This window comes from Haliotis rubra, unplaced genomic scaffold (assembly GCF_003918875.1).
Source record: "Haliotis rubra isolate DU_JTF1 unplaced genomic scaffold, ASM391887v1 Scf66, whole genome shotgun sequence".
Taxonomy (NCBI): Eukaryota; Metazoa; Mollusca; class Gastropoda; order Lepetellida; family Haliotidae; genus Haliotis; species Haliotis rubra.
This window is the reverse complement of record NW_025767368.1, coordinates 1,150,769-1,171,188: the sequence shown is the minus strand read 5'-3', so window position 1 is coordinate 1,171,188 and position 20,420 is coordinate 1,150,769. Positions and strand designations below refer to the sequence as shown.

The following is a 20,420-nucleotide window of genomic DNA, read 5'->3' as shown; positions in this document are numbered from 1 at the left end:
TATGTGTGTGTGACCACCTGATCCAGTTAGTCCCAAGTATGAATGAGTAAGTGAGTTTAGTTTTACACCGCTTTTAGCAATTTTCCAGCAATATATTCCATCAATGGTCCCTAAAGACCAGTTCTAAGCTAGAAACACCCTATGTTACCAGTTAAGTCTCTATAAGGTTCAGCAGTGAGATGCTGGGATCATCTGTAAACCCAGGCCCTTTCTCTAACCCAGGCCCTTTCTCTAACCCAGGCCCCTTCTCTAACCCAGGCCCCTTCTCTAACCCAGGCACCTTCTCTAACCAAGGTGCTTTCTCTAACCCAGGCCCCTTCTCTAACCCAGGCCCCTTCTCTAACCCAGGCACCTTCTCTAACCAAGGTGCTTTCTCTAACCCAGGCCCCTTCTCTAACGCAGGCCCCTTCTCTAACCAAGGTCCTTTCTCTAACCCAGGCCCCTTCTCTAACCCAGGCCCCTTCTCTAACCCAGGCACCTTCTCTAACCCAGGCACCTTCTCTAACCAAGGTCCTTTCTCTAACCCAGGCACCTTCTCTAACCCAGGCCCCTTCTCTAACCAAGGTCCTTTCTCTAACGCAGGCACCTTCTCTAACCCAGGCACCTTCTCTAACCAAGGCCCTTTCTCTAACCCAGGCACCTTCTCTAACCAAGGTCCTTTCTCTAACCCAGGCCCCTTCTCTAACCCAGGCCCCTTCTCTAACGCAGGCCCCTTCTCTAACTCTTCTCTAAATAGTAAATGTGAACATGACACTTGTGGTAGTGACATCTTGGATAATTCATACATCCCTATATAGCCTGAGAATTAGCAATACACTTGTGAAAGGATGTGTTCAATTCTCCCATGAATATACCTTCTTTTTGGATTGTGCCACGAGTTGAGTAATTTATTGAAGTTTTGATCTGTTTCAATATTATCTCCTCGTCCTTGGTCTGCAGCTGTTGCTATATGGATCAGCCTTGGATTAATGTGTATATATTAATAATTCTGCAATCCTCTACAGCACCTACATAACTGAGCTGAAAGCATGAGTTAAAAAAAATAATATATAATGTATAATTTATTGATGCTGTGCACAGATGCTCAAACGTTATGTGTGTGTCCAATGGAGATGTGAGTATTGAGAGGAGATATGCCATTGATTGGTAGGTATTCGCAAGTGCTTGACATCCTGAAATGAATCACGTATCATAGTCAGCATGCCACTATGCAGTATTGACATGTTCTGGTACCATATGGTTCAACTTGATGAAAAGGTTGCTATTAAGCCACACTTCTCAATGCCCACGTCATGGTACTGCCCCTACACACCGTCATGTCTACTTACACATTGAAACATTACATTAACACAGAAATCTATACGCTAAAGAATTCAATACCAATTCAATTACATAGAAATATTATGAAATTAACAATTGTATTACATATATGTTGTAACTACAAATTAACATAAATTACTGCAAAGCAAGTACAATGGCGGTAGACAATAGACTGGCAGTACAAAATTCAGTGGCAGTACCATTACGGTGGTATAAAATACAATAACACTAGTAATAGCAATATAGTTAGTGATAAATATATTTAACAACCTGCAAGAATGTCAAGCTTCCAAAATAGGCGTGGGTAGGATATCCAGGTTGAAAACCTGATCTTCACACAACTGCAGATTTTGCAGTAATGTGAGATGATTGAAGGAATGCTTGCCAACTTATATAATCTTAATTCCTTTAAGAAGGCTCAGTACAACGCTGGATTCGTCTCTAGTTGTTGTAGAAGATTCCAGATTACACTTGACTCCAACATCACGAAAATATAGTGACTTCCACACCACTGCTTGCATTACATAGTAATTCATTCCTGACAACTAACTGTTGTTAAAACACAATGTGTTGAAGGTCTACAAGCCCTTAGAGCAACAATAAATGCAATGACAACATTGTTGAAAATTAAAATTTACACTGCCATATAAATGTATGGTAGGTATCGATGGTTCGGTAAATCCTACACACCTTCATGTACAGGTGGTATCAATAGTTGGGTAACTCCTACACACCTTCATGTACAGGTGGTATCAATAGTTGGGTAAACCCTACACACCTTCATGTACAGGTGGTATCAATTGGTTGGTAACTCCTACACACCTTCATGTACAGGTGGTATCAATAGTTGGGTAACTCCTACACACCTTCATGTACAGGTGGTATCAATTAGTTGGGTAACTCCTACACACCTTCATGTACAGGTTGTATCAATTGGTTGGTAACTCCTACACACCTTCATGTACAGGTGGTATCAATTGGTTGGTAACTCCTACACACCTTCATGTACAGGTGGTATCAATTGGTTGGTAACTCCTACACACCTTCATGTACAGGTTGTATCAATTGGTTGGTAACTCCTACACACCTTCATGTACAGGTGGTATCAATAGTTGGGTAACTCCTACACACCTTCATGTACAGGTGGTATCAATTGGTTGGTAACTCCTACACACCTTCATGTACAGGTGGTATCAATTGGTTGGTAACTCCTACACACCTTCATGTACAGGTTGTATCAATGGTTGGTAACTCCTACACACCTTCATGTACAGGTTGGTATCAATCATGTACTTGGTAACTCCTACACACCTTCATGTATCAATTGGTTGGTAAGGTGGTATCAATAGTTGGGTAACTCCTACACACCTTCATGTACAGGTGGTATCAATAGTTGGGTAACTCCTACACACCTTCATGTACAGGTGGTATCAATAGGTTGGTAACTCCTACACACCTTCATGTACAGGTGGTATCAATAGTTTGGTAAACTCCTACACACCTTCATGTACAGGTTGTATCAATAGTTGGGTAACTCCTACACACCTTCATGTACAGGTGGTATCAATTGGTTGGTAACTCCTACACACCTTCATGTACAGGTTGTATCAATTGGTTGGTAAACCCTACACACCTTCATGTACAGGTGGTATCAATTGGTTGGTAACTCCTACACACCTTCATGTACAGGTGGTATCAATAGTTGGGTAACTCCTACACACCTTCATGTACAGGTGGTATCAATAGTTGGGTAACTCCTACACACCTTCATGTACAGGTGGTATCAATAGTTGGGTAACTCCTACACACCTTCATGTACAGGTGGTATCAATAGTTGGGTAACTCCTATACACCTTCATGTACAGGTGGTATCAATAGTTGGGTAAACCCTACACACCTTCATGTACAGGTGGTATCAATAGTTGGGTAACTCCTACACACCTTCATGTACAGGTGGTATCAATAGTTGGGTAACTCCTACACACCTTCATGTACAGGTGGTATCAATAGTTGGGTAACTCCTACACACCTTCATGTACAGGTGGTATCAATTGGTTGGTAACTCCTACACACCTTCATGTACAGGTGGTATCAATAGTTGGGTAACTCCTACACACCTTCATGTACAGGTGGTATCAATAGTTGGGTAACTCCTACACACCTTCATGTACAGGTGGTATCAATTGGTTGGTAACTCCTACACACCTTCATGTACAGGTGGTATCAATTGTTGGTAAACCCTACACACCTTCATGTACAGGTGGTATCAATAGTTGGGTAACTCCTACACACCTTCATGTACAGGTGGTATCAATAGTTGGGTAACTCCTACACACCTTCTACAGGTGGTACAACACCTCCTCATGTACAGGTGGTATCAATAGTTGGGTAACTCCTACACACCTTCATGTACAGGTGGTATCAATAGTTGGGTAACTCCTACACACCTTCATGTACAGGTGGTGGTGTAACTCCTACACACCTTCATGTACAGGTGGTATCAATAGTTGGGTAACTCCTACACATCTTCATGTACAGGTGGTATCAATAGTTGGGTAACTCCTACACATCTTCATGTACAGGTGGTATCAATAGTTGGGTAACACATACACCTCCCCCCACCCCCCATACCTTCATGAAGATGTATTTCTGTAATTACATCCAATGAAGTCATTACCAGTAAGAAAACCAAAAATGACATGGCTAGTATTGGGAGCCGCAGGTGAGATGCCCGCTGTGGTGGCAACCCTTCAGTCTGTTTAATAACCCGACATGTCAGTAAAGTGGCTACCCCTCCCTGGGATGGGATACACACACGGAACCACAGTAGGTAATATAACTGTTATCATATATAGGATAACAGCTAGCGGTAGGTCATTGACCTGTATGTTTTTCAGTACTCATGCCCAGGGGTGGAAATAACTTTAAAATTGCTAGTGTACTCCGGTACAGTGGCACATGTAAAATCACTTGCCCTGAGAATTTTTCCACTATACCGGCCGTTTTCTTGTTGATTTTTTACATAAACAACATAAGTAACATTGGAAAGTCAACTGGACACCGGTACAGTGTAATATACAAATTTGCTTGCCCAACAGAAAAAACACTGGACTCGGACGTCGGGCAATGAGTTATTTCCACCCCTGATGCCATTGCTTGTGTTGACACATTAGGGGGTTTCAGTGTTTGGGTCAGTGCCCAGTTACAGTTAGATTGGTGACTTATAATCATGTGATCATGATGGCTTGTGATTATTGCTTGTTCTGAAATGGTTGCAACCAAGAGAACATCTGCTGCAGGCTTCTACCTAGTCTGTCTCACAGTCCCTGAACCACATTATATTCCCTACTGCCAAGCTCTCTCTGCAGTGCTAAAGCCCTAAATACAGCAAGTCTATATTTCCTCTCTCTCCCTAGGGCTCCTTTTCAATTTAAATGGGTTTGTTTGTTACTATCAAAATTATATATATTCAGAGTCTAAGCATTAGTCTAGCTTCTACCTTACTGACAAAAATCAGTGGCACAGTGGAAGCTACATCAATACCATGTGCAAAATTTACTTGCCCTAGCTGTATAAGGATTCACTGATCATGGGTTCGATTCCTTCACTCAACCTATTCATGTCCTCCGCTGAGTTTCTGTAATGTTCACTGTATCCAGTTCACGGGCTACACCAAATGTGATTGTAGTCAGCACAGGTGGGGTAGAAAAATAGAATGGCTTGGAGTGAGAGACAGAGCCCTGATGAACTATCACTCATATTTATTTTTGTACTCAGTACAAATTTTAATAACACTTAAAAATTATCTTTTATCTACATGACATAATTTTAATGCCTATCACTAAAGTGACAGATATATTGATTTTACAACTATTGTTAGCTAAAGGAAAAATAAAATTAAGAAGCGAATGATATTGATATATGACCTAGGTAGATGAAAGGAGAGGTGGAGAGACTGATCCAGACAGAATATGCTACACAGGTAGCCAAGGATGTCCCTGTCATGCAGCCATGCCATGTCTTGTTCCTTTCCCCCAATATGCCAGAAACCTGTCATCACTGCTACCGTAGAATTGCCATCGTAGGTTTGTCAGCGTTGTACCCATGCTTTTGGCTTTCACAAAAATGGTAAATGCCAGAAAAAGCTTCATCTCACAATATTTTTTTGCATCAAACCAACGTAATTATATAACAGGAATACTATACAAGGTTGTATTACACTTCATTCACTCACTCATTTTGCAAAACGCACTCATTTTGCAGTCTATAATCCTCCATAGGCAGATTGGATAACCTAGTGGATAAGGTGCTCACTAAAGGTCCTTGTTTGATTCCCAAAATGGCTAAAAATTGATCTGCCCAGAAACTAACTCCCACATAGATCTGTGATATGCTGACACTCATACTTTAATCAAACATTTTACCCCAAATGATTTGTTTTTAGATTAAAAAGAATTTAAGTTGTTCCATTATTCAGAATCATCGATTTTTATTAAAACAATTTTCTTTCCTTTTTTAACAGTTGGCAATTAATTAGTTTTGATTTTATTCATGTTGTAGTGTAATTACAAGATAGTTTACTAAATGGGCTGAAGGCTGTAATTTACCTGAGACATGAAAAGCTGGGTAAATGATGCTTAGTATATCAGTGCTGCTCACTGCTTATTGCCTATCAAGAGTTAAAGTCTTATGATAGAGCACCTGTTCGTGACATCAACGGCCACATGGATTATAACACAATCAACATCCATCTTTCACTTCAAGTTTTCACAAAAGAAAATTAATCATGTATATCTGTACTTAATTTGGCCCAGCTGATGAATTGCTGCATCTGATAACATTTCAAAATCAAAGAAAATTATAAAAAGATACAAAGCTATAGCAGAATGGCTGAAAATTACATAAATTGCTAGAATTTGTCATGTTTGTTAGAAAAGTAAGATCTATGTCACTTTATGATCTGACCTAATCTGTTAGTCGATATGTTGCCTTTGATTTGCAGTCTGAAGCACATGGCTCTACTTAAAGACAAAATCTCTTTAGAGCTGGTATTGAATTCCATTATTGTTTGGAGTGGCATCTGACAGCAGTAATGCCTCAGTGACAGAAGACTCCAGCTGTTTCACTCTCACAGCCAAGCTGTATTGTAGTTGTGAGTTGTAAGACCTCCTTCGTGAGGTGATGGCAATATTGACAGGGCAGGGACTCTACCTGAGTAACCTCCCTTCTCTTGACTCAATCACCAAATGTTTTTTTGTAATCAGATGTCAGATAGGGATGTCTGGGATCAAATAGATTAAATATTTATGATTGTGAATACGAAACATTTGTTTAAAGTCTCAAAACATCACAACCATCCAAACACCACCCATACCTTGAAACACATATTCAGTATAAATGTAAACCTTATACCTTAAAACCTAAAATGTTATTAACACCATGCATATTCCATTTGGATGTACCTCAATACTGTCAAAAGGCATATCTGAACCTTTGTGATATTTGGCCAAATGTCTGCAAATATCAGATTATGTTCTTCTGGGTATCTAATCTAAGATAATCAAACATTGAAATCTTGTTTTGAGACAGTCTTAAGCACAAAAATACATTTTTTCTGACTTTGAGTTCAAATTGAATATGTGTTTTTTTCATTGTGTTTGCCTATAAAATATTTGAAGAAGACTGACTATAGTCCGATATGTTATTACTGGAACGTATGAAAGTGATTCCACCACAATGACATGCTGCTGACAGATCTTTTGGCCATATTATGCTTATAGGCCATGCTGGACTGTCAGATTTTCAACCCAAGCTTATTGAAATATGCCTATTACTGTTATTGTATATTTTGTTAGTACGTAAAATGCAGTCAACACCCTCTTCTGGATGTTGGTGGTAAGTTAGTACGTTGGATTTTTATTAAATTTCTTTTTGGCTTAAGTGGTGCGTTTGTTTCTTTCCAGGCCCTAAAGCAGACTTCTGTGGAGGACCTCCCTACCCTCCTTCCAAAGGACCAGCTCGTGGAACGTGGCCAGGGTGGGAACAGCAACACTGGGCCTGGGGGCCGCAATATGGTCCTTGGGGGTGGCAGTACCAGTCCAGGGGGGGTCAACTCGGGATCCTCTGGGGCAACTACCGGAACCGCTGGAGGCAATGTCCACAGAGTTGAAAAATCCACTAGTCCCAAGAAAGCAGACACAACAACACAGGCCAGTGGAGGTGAGTAACCCTGGAAATATACCTTCTTTATTTATGAACAAACATAAAGTTAGGGTTGTCCAGTACTGAGGCATCACCTCAGTTATGGGGAACTTTATTTATACTGTATAACGAAATAAACAATGATCATAACACAAGATATGATATGACACAAACGATAATTATGACAAGTTATGATTATGACACAATCATTGATCATGACACAAGGATGGATCATGATACAATCATTGATCATGACACAAGGATTGATCATGACACAAGGATAGATCATGACACAAGGATAGATCATGACACAAGGATAGATCATGACAAAAGGGATGATCATGACACAATTTATTGTCATAAAACATGATGGGTATGAAAGCCGTTTTAACAGTCTTGAGTTACCAATCACGAAACACTGTTTAACAAAAGCATAACTTTATTGAACAAATGTGTCAAACAGTCTCAAAATTCAGACTGACGACATCATGACAATTTTCACTGGACTCCTAACACAGACCAAACCAATCCTACATTAAACAAAAAGAAGTGAGTTAAAGTAAGTATGATTGTAGTTTATTTAGGGCTATAACAGTCCACTTTCTCACTATATCTTGATAGTGAACTTTCACATGAGCTTACACTGATCAAAATACGTTAAAGGACACCCTGATTCTTTCATATTGCTATGGTTAATTTGTCATGCAGTGGCAGGTCAACTGTGGTAGGTATTCAGGAGAAGCAATAGACCACCCGTTTCTTCATATTGCTATGGCCCATGAAGGTCCGGTTAGAATATTGATCTTCAGTAACCCATGCTTGTCGTAAGAGGTCACTAACGGGATGGGGTGGTCAGGCTCGCTCACTTGGTTAACACGTGTCATCGGTTCCCAATTGCGCAGATCGATGTTCATGCTGTTGATCACTGGATTGTCTGGTCCAGACTCGATTATTTACAGACCGCTGCCATATAGCTGGAATATTGCTGAGTGCGGCGTAAAACTGAACTCACTCACTCATATTGCTATGTGATTATTATGTGACCATACTATTTTAGTCAAGCTGTCAATCATGTGTTCTTGAGGTGAGGTGAAACTGGGTTTAACGTCATGCTTGAGAATCTTTCGCTCATATGAAGATGTGCATGCGTGTGTATGTGTATGTGCGGCTGCTTGTACTAGCCCAGACTTAAGCTGGTTTTATAGTGCTAGCCCACTGAGATACCATGCAACAGTGAAGCATGAATACCCCACTCAGACACATTATACTGACTCCGAGCCGACCAGTCCTTGTTGTACCCAATAATGCCGAGTGCCAGACAGGGACCAACAAGTACCATATTTTAACATCTTTTGGTATGACGCGGTCTGGGATCGAACCCGCGACCTTCCGCTCTCCGGAAGGACGCTGTAACCACTACACCACGGAGGCGGTCCAGTGTGTTCTTGAACTTCTTTGAAGTATCCATTCTCATGTCTGGTTCAAAGGATGGTCTCCATCAAGAGATGGAATGAGTCGAGACTGAGGCAAGACATTTTAGTCTAATGGAGAATTTTGTATATCTTCAGATGAAAGTATTTGATATTTTTCTAGTGAATAACATGTCATGTTACTTAAGTATTTTGTTAGAACTAGCTATCAATATAGATTACGGAGATTGATAATCGTTAACTAAATATGCATTGATTTTTGATAAATATCAGATAAGTAACTTGGGGAAAAACTGCAAAAGAAAGTCCAAAAGAAATTAATGTTTCAAGTCACTCATGGGTAATAAAACATTTATGCATGGATCACAGCGTTCTGAACATACTTTTAGTAGAAGTGATCTCCCCATTCATAAAGCGTTACCAGCATTACTGTATGCCTGACATTTGGTGAGTCATTAAAGCTCTTTGTGTAAAGGTGCATGGATGGATGTATGTTGGAAGGTTTCTTTCAGAACTAGATACTTTCACATTAGAATTTTGATTCAAATACATCTCCTTGTAAATAGATCAACATTTGACAACTTTTGATAGAGGAGAGTTTTCTTATGGATGTCAACTTCTTTATTATGAGGAACACAACATTTCGGAGTATATCCATATTCCTTCCTCCTTACTCCTTCATCAGGTGAATGAGTAAGGATATACTCTGGAACATTCTGTTCCTCATAATAAAGAGGGGTGGTGGGGTAGCCTAGTGGTTAAAGCGTTGGCTCGTCACGCCGAAGACCTGGGTTTGAATCCCCACATGGGTACAATGTGTGAAGCCCATTTCTGGTGTCCCCCATGCTAGTATATTGCAAAAAGCGGCATAAAACCCAACTCAGTCAGTCATAATAAAGAAGTTGACATCCATAAAAACTCTCCTCTTTGTGTGTATCACTTCTAAATGCCATTCAGAGAACTGGGTGCCGTTGTACAAAACAACCTTAACGCTAAGACTAGCTTAAGTCTATGTTAAGGTATGGGAGTTATGGTGACCTTAGTAAAATCACTTTGTACAACAGCACCCTGAACTTTTTATTGGCATGTAATGATCAACATTTCTGTGTTGTTTTCCACACTTTAGATAATTTCTATACTCAGCTTTTGACATTATCGGTGTTATTGACGTATTGGCGACACGTGTCGTGATGTTTGTGATGATTCATGATGTGTGTTGCACACCTTCCCCAGGTGTATTGGGATGTATAAAGTTAGCATATATTTCCTCCACACGGACAAAGGCTAGAAGTGAAGGGCAAACTCCTCAGTATATAATCTCTGTGATCTCAAGGTGTTGTCAAGATTTGATGTGATTAATAGCTGTATTATTGCTGGTTGATGCAACATGTTCTGTCACAGATTAAGATAATTTATTATCATAAATATCCCCAGCAATAATACTGTTAGCATACCATATTTCCTGTATTAAACACTGGAAGTTACTTACACGTCAGCTTCTAATTAGCGATGGGTATAAAACAATAGAAATCATGCCTCTATTTAGATGCCTCAAGTAGTGTCCATATATACCATGACGTGTTGGTGATTAATGATGACGAATATGCCCTTTGTATTACAATAGAATATGGGGATCATCAAGGTAGTGATTTCCTGCTGTGGCACTTGGGTTTATTGAAGCTGTGTTGTTACACTTGTTTTTTACACAGTAGCTTTGTTTGTGATGTGTTACCATGGTTACAACTAATTTTCTTCATAACCTTGTCAATATGAGATTGCTATGTCATCTTTTTTATGTCTTCTCTGAGACAATTAAATATGGATACATAAAGTCCAAGTATGTTCAAAGATCACCTTTGCAATATTCAAGCAATAACACCAGAAATGAGCTTCACATGTTTTTCCCTGGTTGGAATAGAACCCATCTCTCAGTGTGATGAGTGAATGCATTAACCATTGGGCTATCCCACTTCTCTCAGCTGAGGTTTCTGAAGATGATCCCAGCATTTGGGGACGTTAATGCATTAACCATTGGGCTATCCCACTTTTCTCAGCTGAGGTTTCTGAAGATGATCCCAGCATTGGGGACGTGAATGCCTTAACCTTTGGGCTATCCCACTTTTCTCAGCTGAGGTTTCTGAAGATGATCCCAGCATTGGGGACGTGAATGTTTGAAGCATTTGCTACATTTGTGAAAGTTTTTCATGGGTCTTTTTGACAACTTGTTTAATATGGATCAATCAGTTTTTAAACTAATATAGTCTACAAATTTAGCTACAGAGGTCAGAGAGATGCTCTGGTCCTGACCAAATTACTTACTGACCCCAGGCTTGTATACTACTGAGTGTGGTGCTACGCAGCATACAAATAAACTCACAGACTAACTAATTACTCATCCACAATGAACACACAACACAAGGATACACTGAGATGATCTGTTTTAAAATCACCCAAATTCTGTTGAATGTTCAATTCTATGGAACTAGTCACCCATTTCACTTCCTTCATGTAGTGTGGTCGATGTTTTTCCTGCCTCTGACATACCCTGATGGATTACTAAGGATTTAGGAGGCCTAATCCTTTCATCCCAAACGTATACAGGCTATGTAAGATGGTTATAGCCTTGGGATTAAGCTTCAGTGACCTGTTTGTGTTTAGCTAATGGATTAGGAGCAGAATATATTAATTCCCTGCGAGGATTAGGATGGGACTCCATTAATTCAGGTCAGGGATTAGAGAGGTATTTATCGAGGAGGACCGACACGTTGCAAATAACCACACAGATCACGGGTGTTGTTGAGTTTCGCTGGGAAGGATTTAAGATCGGGAAAAAATTATGTACAGGAAATGTTTGTGTGATCTGTCAAAAGCAGTATGAATTTCAAAGTCTGAAATAGGCGTAATCTCAGCACAGAATTGCTAAAGTAAGATTCCCTAGAGGATTACGAACATAGTCCTTCTGGTACAATTATGATTTCTTTCCACTGTATCATAGCAGATGACATTACAGAGTCAGTATGATCAAAATTACTGTTTAGCCTGAAAACTAAAGTCCTCCTTAAAACCTACATTGTGCTATCTGGAGTTTCAGATCAAACAAAGGCGAGGAGCAGTCTTTAGCTGTAAAAGTGTTGCTCTGCAATAAACACTGACTTTTTTCCTTTTTTCTATTTTTCATTTTTAAAAATCACAACATAATTCCTGCATCCAAAATCATTAAATGTATGTCCGTATCCAAAGAGAAAGACAAGATTATTTGAATTAATAGTGCAAAATCTAAACAATGGTGTGATACATCAACATCTTCTTCAATGTTGAAGAATAAATATGTAAATAAATGTAGGGAATTGATTTTTTTCTAAGTTTCTTACACCTGTTTCCATAGAAACAGTTCACAAAGATCTATGTCTGTCTAGAAAAGTTTGCAAGTTTGGTAAAGTTTGCAAGTTGCTTGTCTGCAAAGAGACGGCCCAAGATCACAAGATATTACGACACATGCGGGGTGATTTTCTTCTCTTGGTGAAAGAATTTGTTTTTGGAAAGAAATAATCCTACAAAGTCTGAGGCAAATCTTCCCTGTCGAGTAATTATCTGGGTTTTGTCATTCACATCAATATCTGCGAGTAAGCCTGACGGGAAGATAGCAGAGGAATTTATCTGCAGTACTGGACGTCTTGCTACCATTATTTGGGGAATAAAAGACTGGGTATTAAGCTGACATTGAGGAAACGTTGGGATGCTAAATTGGGATTTAAGTGTGTGGAGCAATCATGCCAGGGGATTAATTCTAGGAGGATTAGCCGGCATACCCTAAATGTGTTTGCTTATCGCTCGTCCCTCTGTGTACCTTTAATCTCCCGATTTTAAAGCCCCATTTGCCTAATGCTATTCTGCTGTCAGTCGGAATGACGCGGCAAGCCACTCCAAACGTCCGTCTACAGAATTGCCGGGGATTTGTTTTTTATTAAGCTTGCTCAACAAAAATTGCTGATAAGCCTCTTCCTTCAATGGTCCTATTTTGGAGAGATAGAAATCCCATTTTATCAGGGATTGATTCTCCGAGCTGTTTGTCTCTGGGCCTCTCCTTCGCTGGCAGCTCGCCGCTAAATCCCCCATTTAACATTCAAATTACTCTTCAGCGGAGAAAGTCATGCATGGGACAAGTCTTCATGGCTCAAGTAATCGGTAATCTTCTATGATTGGATTTAACCAAATCGACTTGGTCTCTCAGCCCCGCATTCTATCAGGCTTTGTCACAGGAAAGCCGAGTATTTTCTATATTTGAAACGATGGAATATGTTGGCGCTGTAATCCTCGGAATATCCCGTAGTGATGTGACAGCCTGATTGCAACTGAGAGCTTACGGGACCTCCAACTTGGAAACTTACTTTTTTTTTTCTCTTTGCAACATGCCATAGACATTTTTAACAGTAGTGTAATACATGTAACAAAGATTGGAGGAGTTGTCTCACCAATGTTTGGTCACTACTCTCTTAACTATGTCCGGTTATTGTCACTACTCACTCACTCACTCACTCACTCACTCACTCACTCACTCACTCACTCACTCACTCACTCACTCACTCACTCACTCACTCACTCACTCACTCGAGGACATAATCCAAGTGACTGACTCACTATAGGATGTCAGTGGGATTTAAATATACATAGGTAAAGAGTGCAACCCTTCCAAATGAAATCCATGGAATTTGTAATTCCATATCAGGTGCCATACTCCATGCAGGGAATGTAGAGAATTTGTTACTTTTTTCTGTGTCAGTGTTGTGGCTGATAGTGTCTTGCCTTCAAACATGTAAAAATGTCTTTTGTTTATAATGGAAAAATAAATAAATTATGCAAAAACTTTACCATAATCATGTGATATCACTTCACGACTTACTTCCCTGTAGAGGGAGCTGGAACACTGTTTGTATCTAAAAGTAAGTGAACTGTGCTGAACAGTGCTGTATTGTCTGTGTCAGATAGTAGTCAGTTTTGAGATTAACTATTTCATGTTATTACTGGGCGAAAAGTCAACTGTCCTGCTGTGGTGTTGAATTGAAAGCAGGGTGGTTGTGAACCAGGTCTGTGCCTGTTATTCCACTGAGACTTGATACAAATGTCCATCCTGTTTGTGGAGCCAGGACTCTCGTAACAATCAGGGGACATCCCTCACAGGTACGATCGTCAGGTGTGGCAACAGTTGGAAACAGTCCACCCGTATTCAAACCGGAGTATCATAGAGTTAAGAGGCAGAATGATAGCACTTAACATTAGCTTCAAGCGGTTTGCAATCCCAGGACAGGACTATTAGGACTGAGAGGGATCAGGATCCCAACTAGACCCGACCCCATACTGAGTTGTGAAATGAGCTAACTCCATCAGCTTAGCTCCCCAGTCTGTCAGAAAGGCATTAGCCTTATTATCGCAGCAGGACGGTACCCTCTCAATATAACACGACATTCAGGACACATCCAGCTGCTTAAGGGAAGCTTTGTAAAATAATCAAAAAGATCTGATATTTGTACAATTCAATATTTCAAATGGGTTGAGTGTGTTTTTGTCTTCAGAAAGCTCTCCTTGCAGGTTTGGTGTTATAATGAGGCAGTATGGAAACAGGTTGATTCAGGTGTACAGCCCCCCTGTTAAATGCCATGAAATGAGGATATGACTTCACGAGGGCTTTTCGGTTTCTTTATCTATCCCATTGAGGAATTTCTTTAACTCAACTGCTGGGTTTGAATAAAAGTAACGAAAAATCAAAATGGCAGAGTAGGAACATAATGAGATTCTGTCGGGTCCTGCTGTTCAGGAGATAAAGACTCCCGTGATCCCCAGTGTTTGATAAAGATGACCAAATATTGCATGGGCTCTGGGATAATAGTCTTACTCCAGGGTATCCAGGCAAATCTGTATTATTTTTCAAATTTTAACTTTTAATATCACCAAGATGAACGGTTTTCGTATTTTCATGCAGAGAGGAAAATTGAAAACGATTAAGACAGGATATTAAAGGCGGGAATGGCGGGCGTAGCATCGACAATGGTGACAGGTCGCAGTCGGGGATTCAGCCTAAAGTTATTTACTTATATACTTGATTTAAATTGTAGATAACATGATTTCAGTTACAGGACACATTTGGGAAGTGAAAAGGTTTTATCATATGAGCTGTATCGGATTGTACTTGCTGCCATAGGAACCAAGGTGTTCTAGGTCCTGATTTGATCATGTTTTGTAATCGCCAAGCTGGGATTCAGATTTTGTCAATGTTGTTTCATAAGAGTACTGATATGTATTAATAGAGCTTGATTAAAAATTGTGTACTCATTTTTTCCAATGTTTTTGCATCATGCTCTGCAGTTGGACACAGAAATTGTCTATGGATTGGAAATCCGTTTTCTTTGGCTGAACGATCACTAGGTCAAAGTCAACGATCAAAGACAGGCTTCCTTTGGAAAGAACTGTCTGTTCAAAGTATCTTAAATTGAGTATTGGCTTTGGATCGGGCTTACAACTAGTCTCTGAAATGAACATATTTTACAGAAAAACAGTTCATATTAAAAAAATATATATATATAATGAAACGGAACCCTGAGACTTTCTTCATTTTTCTAAAGCTGTGGAAATCTAGACTTGCCACATTTTCTAGACTTGCGTGGGCTTTCTTGGATATGTTTGCTTCAGGGTCTGTATGACAGACTAGGTTGATCTCTGCACCAAACATTTAAAGAATTATGGTCCCAACAATATTAAGAATTATTTTAGTGTTTCTGGAATAAGGCACTGAGCCCAATCATTGCACGTACAGTAAGGACAGAAACTAATTATGTGTCTGTAAAGACAGAAAATAACATTAATTAGGGAAGGAGTGAGATTGACAATGCTTTCAGCAATATGACATGGCTGGTACACACAAGGAAGTGGATTCACACATTGTACCTATTTGGGGAATCAAACATTTTTCATTGGTGAGTTAGACAGACCCTTCAACCATTAGAGCAATCTACCTTCCCCGAAATATATAAAACATTAATTATTGTAATTCATTGTTATTATTATGTGTGTGAGAACAGAGACCATCTATTATATGGTCTCTGGTGAGAACTATTCCAAATCAGAACATTTGACTTTTTTCCTGATTTGAAAGCAAGGTAATTTGTTTCAAATTTAGATAATAGAAGCTTAAAGTGAGTACCATTGTTTGGATTGCCATGGCAACATTCCTTGTTCATTTAGCCATGAATTGTCATCCATCCTTCCCCTGGTACGCTTCTGTTGAGTGTATAGATGAATGTATTCAGGTGGCATTTCATGAGTCATTACAGGGATGTCTCTGTATGTAATGAACATGCCAAGTTGTCACAGGAAAGTTTGAAAAACTTTTTTTTTTTGACATTATGCAATATGGTTGATGTATATAGGTTGAGTTTAATCAGGATATCAGCATGGGTTAGAGATACTGAGAAATGATTAGTTTGATAAGACTCAAGTCTGAGGAAGCGGTTTATGGCTGGGATTTACCTTGGCTTTACATCTGGGGCCTGCCAGGGCTGATTATCTCTAATACTGCAGGAATCTTCCTCGGGGAACGCACTCACGTACCCTCCACGGCCTAATCCGTTACACATGAGTCTCGGCAGCGGCACGGTTATCTGTCCGTCAGTCTTGCAAGATGAGAGGGGATTGTAGATTAATCGGCCTGGGCCCGCTTCCATCTTAATGCCCCTGCATCTGCCTTATCTCCTCGCACTACAGCTTTTCCTGTCTCCATCTAATCCGCTCCAGATTTAATTTTCACCAGTTATCCTACGTAAAGTAGCTCTCTGCCCTAATCCCCCCCATCTGTCTTATTTTCAACCCATTTTCTTGACAAAGAAGATTATTGCGGATCTGTTGTCACTTTTGTGACTGGAGGCTAATCGAGGGGCTACACTTTCCCCAGGAACTTGCAGATACGCTGTGGCTATAAACTGTCCGAAGGAGAGAGTGAAGTTAATACCATAGCACTCTGGCTGGAATATCACCACTATCTACCATGCCTCCATTGCTTGGCTAACAATTCACCATAAGTTGGGGCTCTGTGGAGCTCATCAGATTAAGTCTACTCAGATACATATGTTGGGTCTCTGTTTCTGTGAATCTGTTTTCTATATTGGTGGTATGGTGAAGCAACATTGACTATATTTGTACATATACAATGTCAGTTGATAAATAGTTGCATTGATGGTTGGTAATGGTTGGGGGTGTAATATAAGGAGTAGGTTAACAGTTACTAAGAAGAAACTACCAATAGTAGGTAGTGTTAGGTATGTGGGTTAACAGGAGAAGGAGGAAACTAATAGTAGATAGTGTTAGGTATGTGGGTTAACAGGAGAAGTAAGGAAACTAATAGTAGGTAGTGTTAGGTATGTGGGTTAACAGGAGAAGTATGGAAACCAATAATAGGTAGTGTTAGGTATGTGGGTTAACAGGAGAAGTAAGGAAATCAATAATAGGTAGCGTTAGGTATGTGTGTTAACAGGAGAAGTATGGAAACTAATAGTAGATAGTGTTAGGTATGTGTGTTAACAGGAGAAGTATGGAAACTAACAGTAGGTATAGTGTTAGGTATGTGTGTTAACAGGAGAAGTATGGAAACTAATAGTAGGTAGTGTTAGGTATGTGGGTTAACAGGAGAAGTATGGAAACTAATAGTAGGTAGTGTTAGGTATGTGGGTTAACAGGAGAAGTATGGAAACTAATAGTAGGTAGTGTTAGGTATGTGGGTTAACAGGAGAAGTATGGCAACTAAGGTAGTATGTGGGTAGGAGAAGTATATGGAAACCTAATAGTAGGTAGTGTTAGGTATGTGGGTTAACAGGAGCAGTATGGAAACTAACAGTAGGTAGTGTTAGGTATGTGGGTTAACAGGAGAAGTATGGAAACTAATAGTAGATAGTGTTAGGTATGTGGGTTAACAGGAGAAGTATGGAAACTAATAGTAGGTAGTGTTAGGTATGTGGGTTAACAGGAGAAGTATGGAAACTAATAGTAGGTAGTGTTAGGTATGTGGGTTAACAGGAGAAGTATGGAAACTAATAGTAGATAGTGTTAGGTATGTGGGTTAACAGGAGCAGTAAGGAAACTAACAGTAGGTAGTGTTAGGTATGTGGGTTAACAGGAGAAGTATGGCAACTAATAGTAGGTAGTGTTAGGTATGTGGGTTAACAGGAGAAGTAAGGAAACTAACAGTAGGTAGTGTTAGGTATGTGGGTTAACAGGAGAAGTATGGAAACTAATAGTAGGTAGTGTTATGTATGTAAAGAGTGGGTTAATAGGAGAAGTATGGAAACTAATAGTAGGTATAGTCTGTTTGCAGTGAAAACATACCAATGAATTTCACTTTAAACAAAAAAGTAAATTAAGTTGAGTGAAATTAAGATTGAGAATCCTCATAATTTTACCTTGCCAAATTAACATTTAAATCTCAGAATTTTATTCAACTTAGGATAAAAGTTGTTTAACAAACCATCATAGATTCAAATCGCTATTATTGGTTTGTATTACAAGGGGGTGAGCGCAGTAGATGGAACAGTGAAACAAATGCATGTGCGGTACGTGATGAGTTTTAAATGAGACCAACTCTACTTGTTCTCGATGTTTCATTTAAAGTGCATACCCCTTGTAATACAAACCAATAATAGCGATTTGAAACTATGATCGTTTGTTAAACAACTTTTATCCTAAGTTGAATAAAATTCTGAGATTTGAATGTCCAGTTGGCAAGGTAAAATTATGAGAGTTTGCAATCTTAATTTCACTTTATTTGATTTACCTTTTTGTTTAGAGTGAAATTCATCGGTACATTTTCACTGCAAACAGACTATAGTGTTAGGTATGTAAAGAGTGGGTTAACAGGAGAAGTATGGAAACTAATAGTAGGTAGTGTTAGGTATGTGGGTTAACAGGAGAAGCATGTGGGTTAACAGGAGAAGTATGGAAACTAATAGTAGATAGTGTTAGGTATGTGGGTTAACAGGAGAAGTATGGAAACTAACAGTAGGTAGTGTTAGGTATGTGGGTTAACAGGAGAAGTATGGAAACTAATAGTAGGTAGTGTTAGGTATGTGTGTTAACAGGAGAAGTATGGAAACTAATAGTAGATAGTGTTAGGTATGTGGGTTAACAGGAGAAGTATGGAAACTAATAGTAGGTAGTGTTAGGTATGTGGGTTAACAGGAGAAGTATGGAAACTAATAGTAGGTAGTGTTAGGTATGTGGGTTAACAGGAGAAGTATGGAAACTAATAGTAGGTAGTGTCAAGTATGTGGGTTAACAGGAGAAGTATGGAAACTAATAGTAGGTAGTGTTAGGTATGTGGGTTAACAGGAGAAGTATGGAAACTAATAGTAGGTAGTGTTAGGTATGTGGGTTAACAGGAGAAGTATGGAAACTAATAGTAGATAGTGTTAGGTATGTGGGTTAACAGGAGAAGTATGGAAACTAATAGTAGATAGTGTTAGGTATGTGGGTTAACAGGAGAAGTATGGAAACAAATAGTAGATAGTGTTAGGTATGTGGGTTAACAGGAGAAGTATGGAAACTAACAGTAGGTAGTGTTAGGTATGTGGGTTAACAGGAGAAGTATGGAAACTAATAGTAGGTAGTGTTAGGTATGTAAAGCGTGGATGAACAGTTACTAAGGAGCACTGCAAGTAATAGCACTTGTACTGCTTATGTAAGAAGTGGGTGAACAGTCAAGTTAGAGTTAGTTAAAATTTAACATTGCATGAGCTTTGTTTCAGCCATGTACCAATGATGAACTATAGAAGCACTAGTTGATTCACATTTATTTGTAAACAATGTGTAATATTTAATAGAAATGTGTTACTAGTGGATTTTAGGCATAGGATAATAGGGAACAAAGAACATGCAGTGTAACAAAAGTAACGTGGAGCACCCCTTTGTAAATGCAGTGTAACTAAAGTAACTTTTCTCGTTGTATTCCTTTCTTCAAGATGCCTCATTAGATTCATAGGCTGCTTTCCTGACTGATAATACTTTCTTACAACTGCTTAACATAAGAATATCTTATACCTCATGGCTGTTGAGTATTATATATCATGCTGTATAAGCCTATTAGTATATAGGTAGGTTATGTGGTCGATCCATTGCTGTCTAACTCTCAGATTCAGGTGGGATGGAGTGCTATTGGCAGTGCAGTAACAAGCAGAACTCCCATGTGTACCACTTTCTTGTGCTGTCAGTGTTTTCTTATATAATTCTAATCCAATTATTTTCCATGTTTGAGGATTTTGTGAGCAAGTTTGTGACAAAATATTGTAAAAACTAAGTTTCCTCAATATATTCTCAAAAAGAGGTTCTTGGAAAATATGACAAAAATATGTTAATGATGTGTTTTTCAATGTTTAGAATGTACTCTCTAAAGCTTACTATTCTGTTACATTGTATCATTGTGTCCTACCTCAG

General features: G+C 39.2%; 1 protein-coding gene across 1 annotated transcript in view; it reads left to right on the top strand.

The window, feature by feature from the left end:
- LOC124257359 overlaps positions 1-20,420 on the top strand; it is a 59,203-nt gene that overhangs the window by 10,229 nt on the left and 28,554 nt on the right. The window contains 1 exon segment of the mRNA XM_046691403.1: positions 7,284-7,539. Coding sequence (XP_046547359.1) covers positions 7,284-7,539 — 256 coding nt within the window.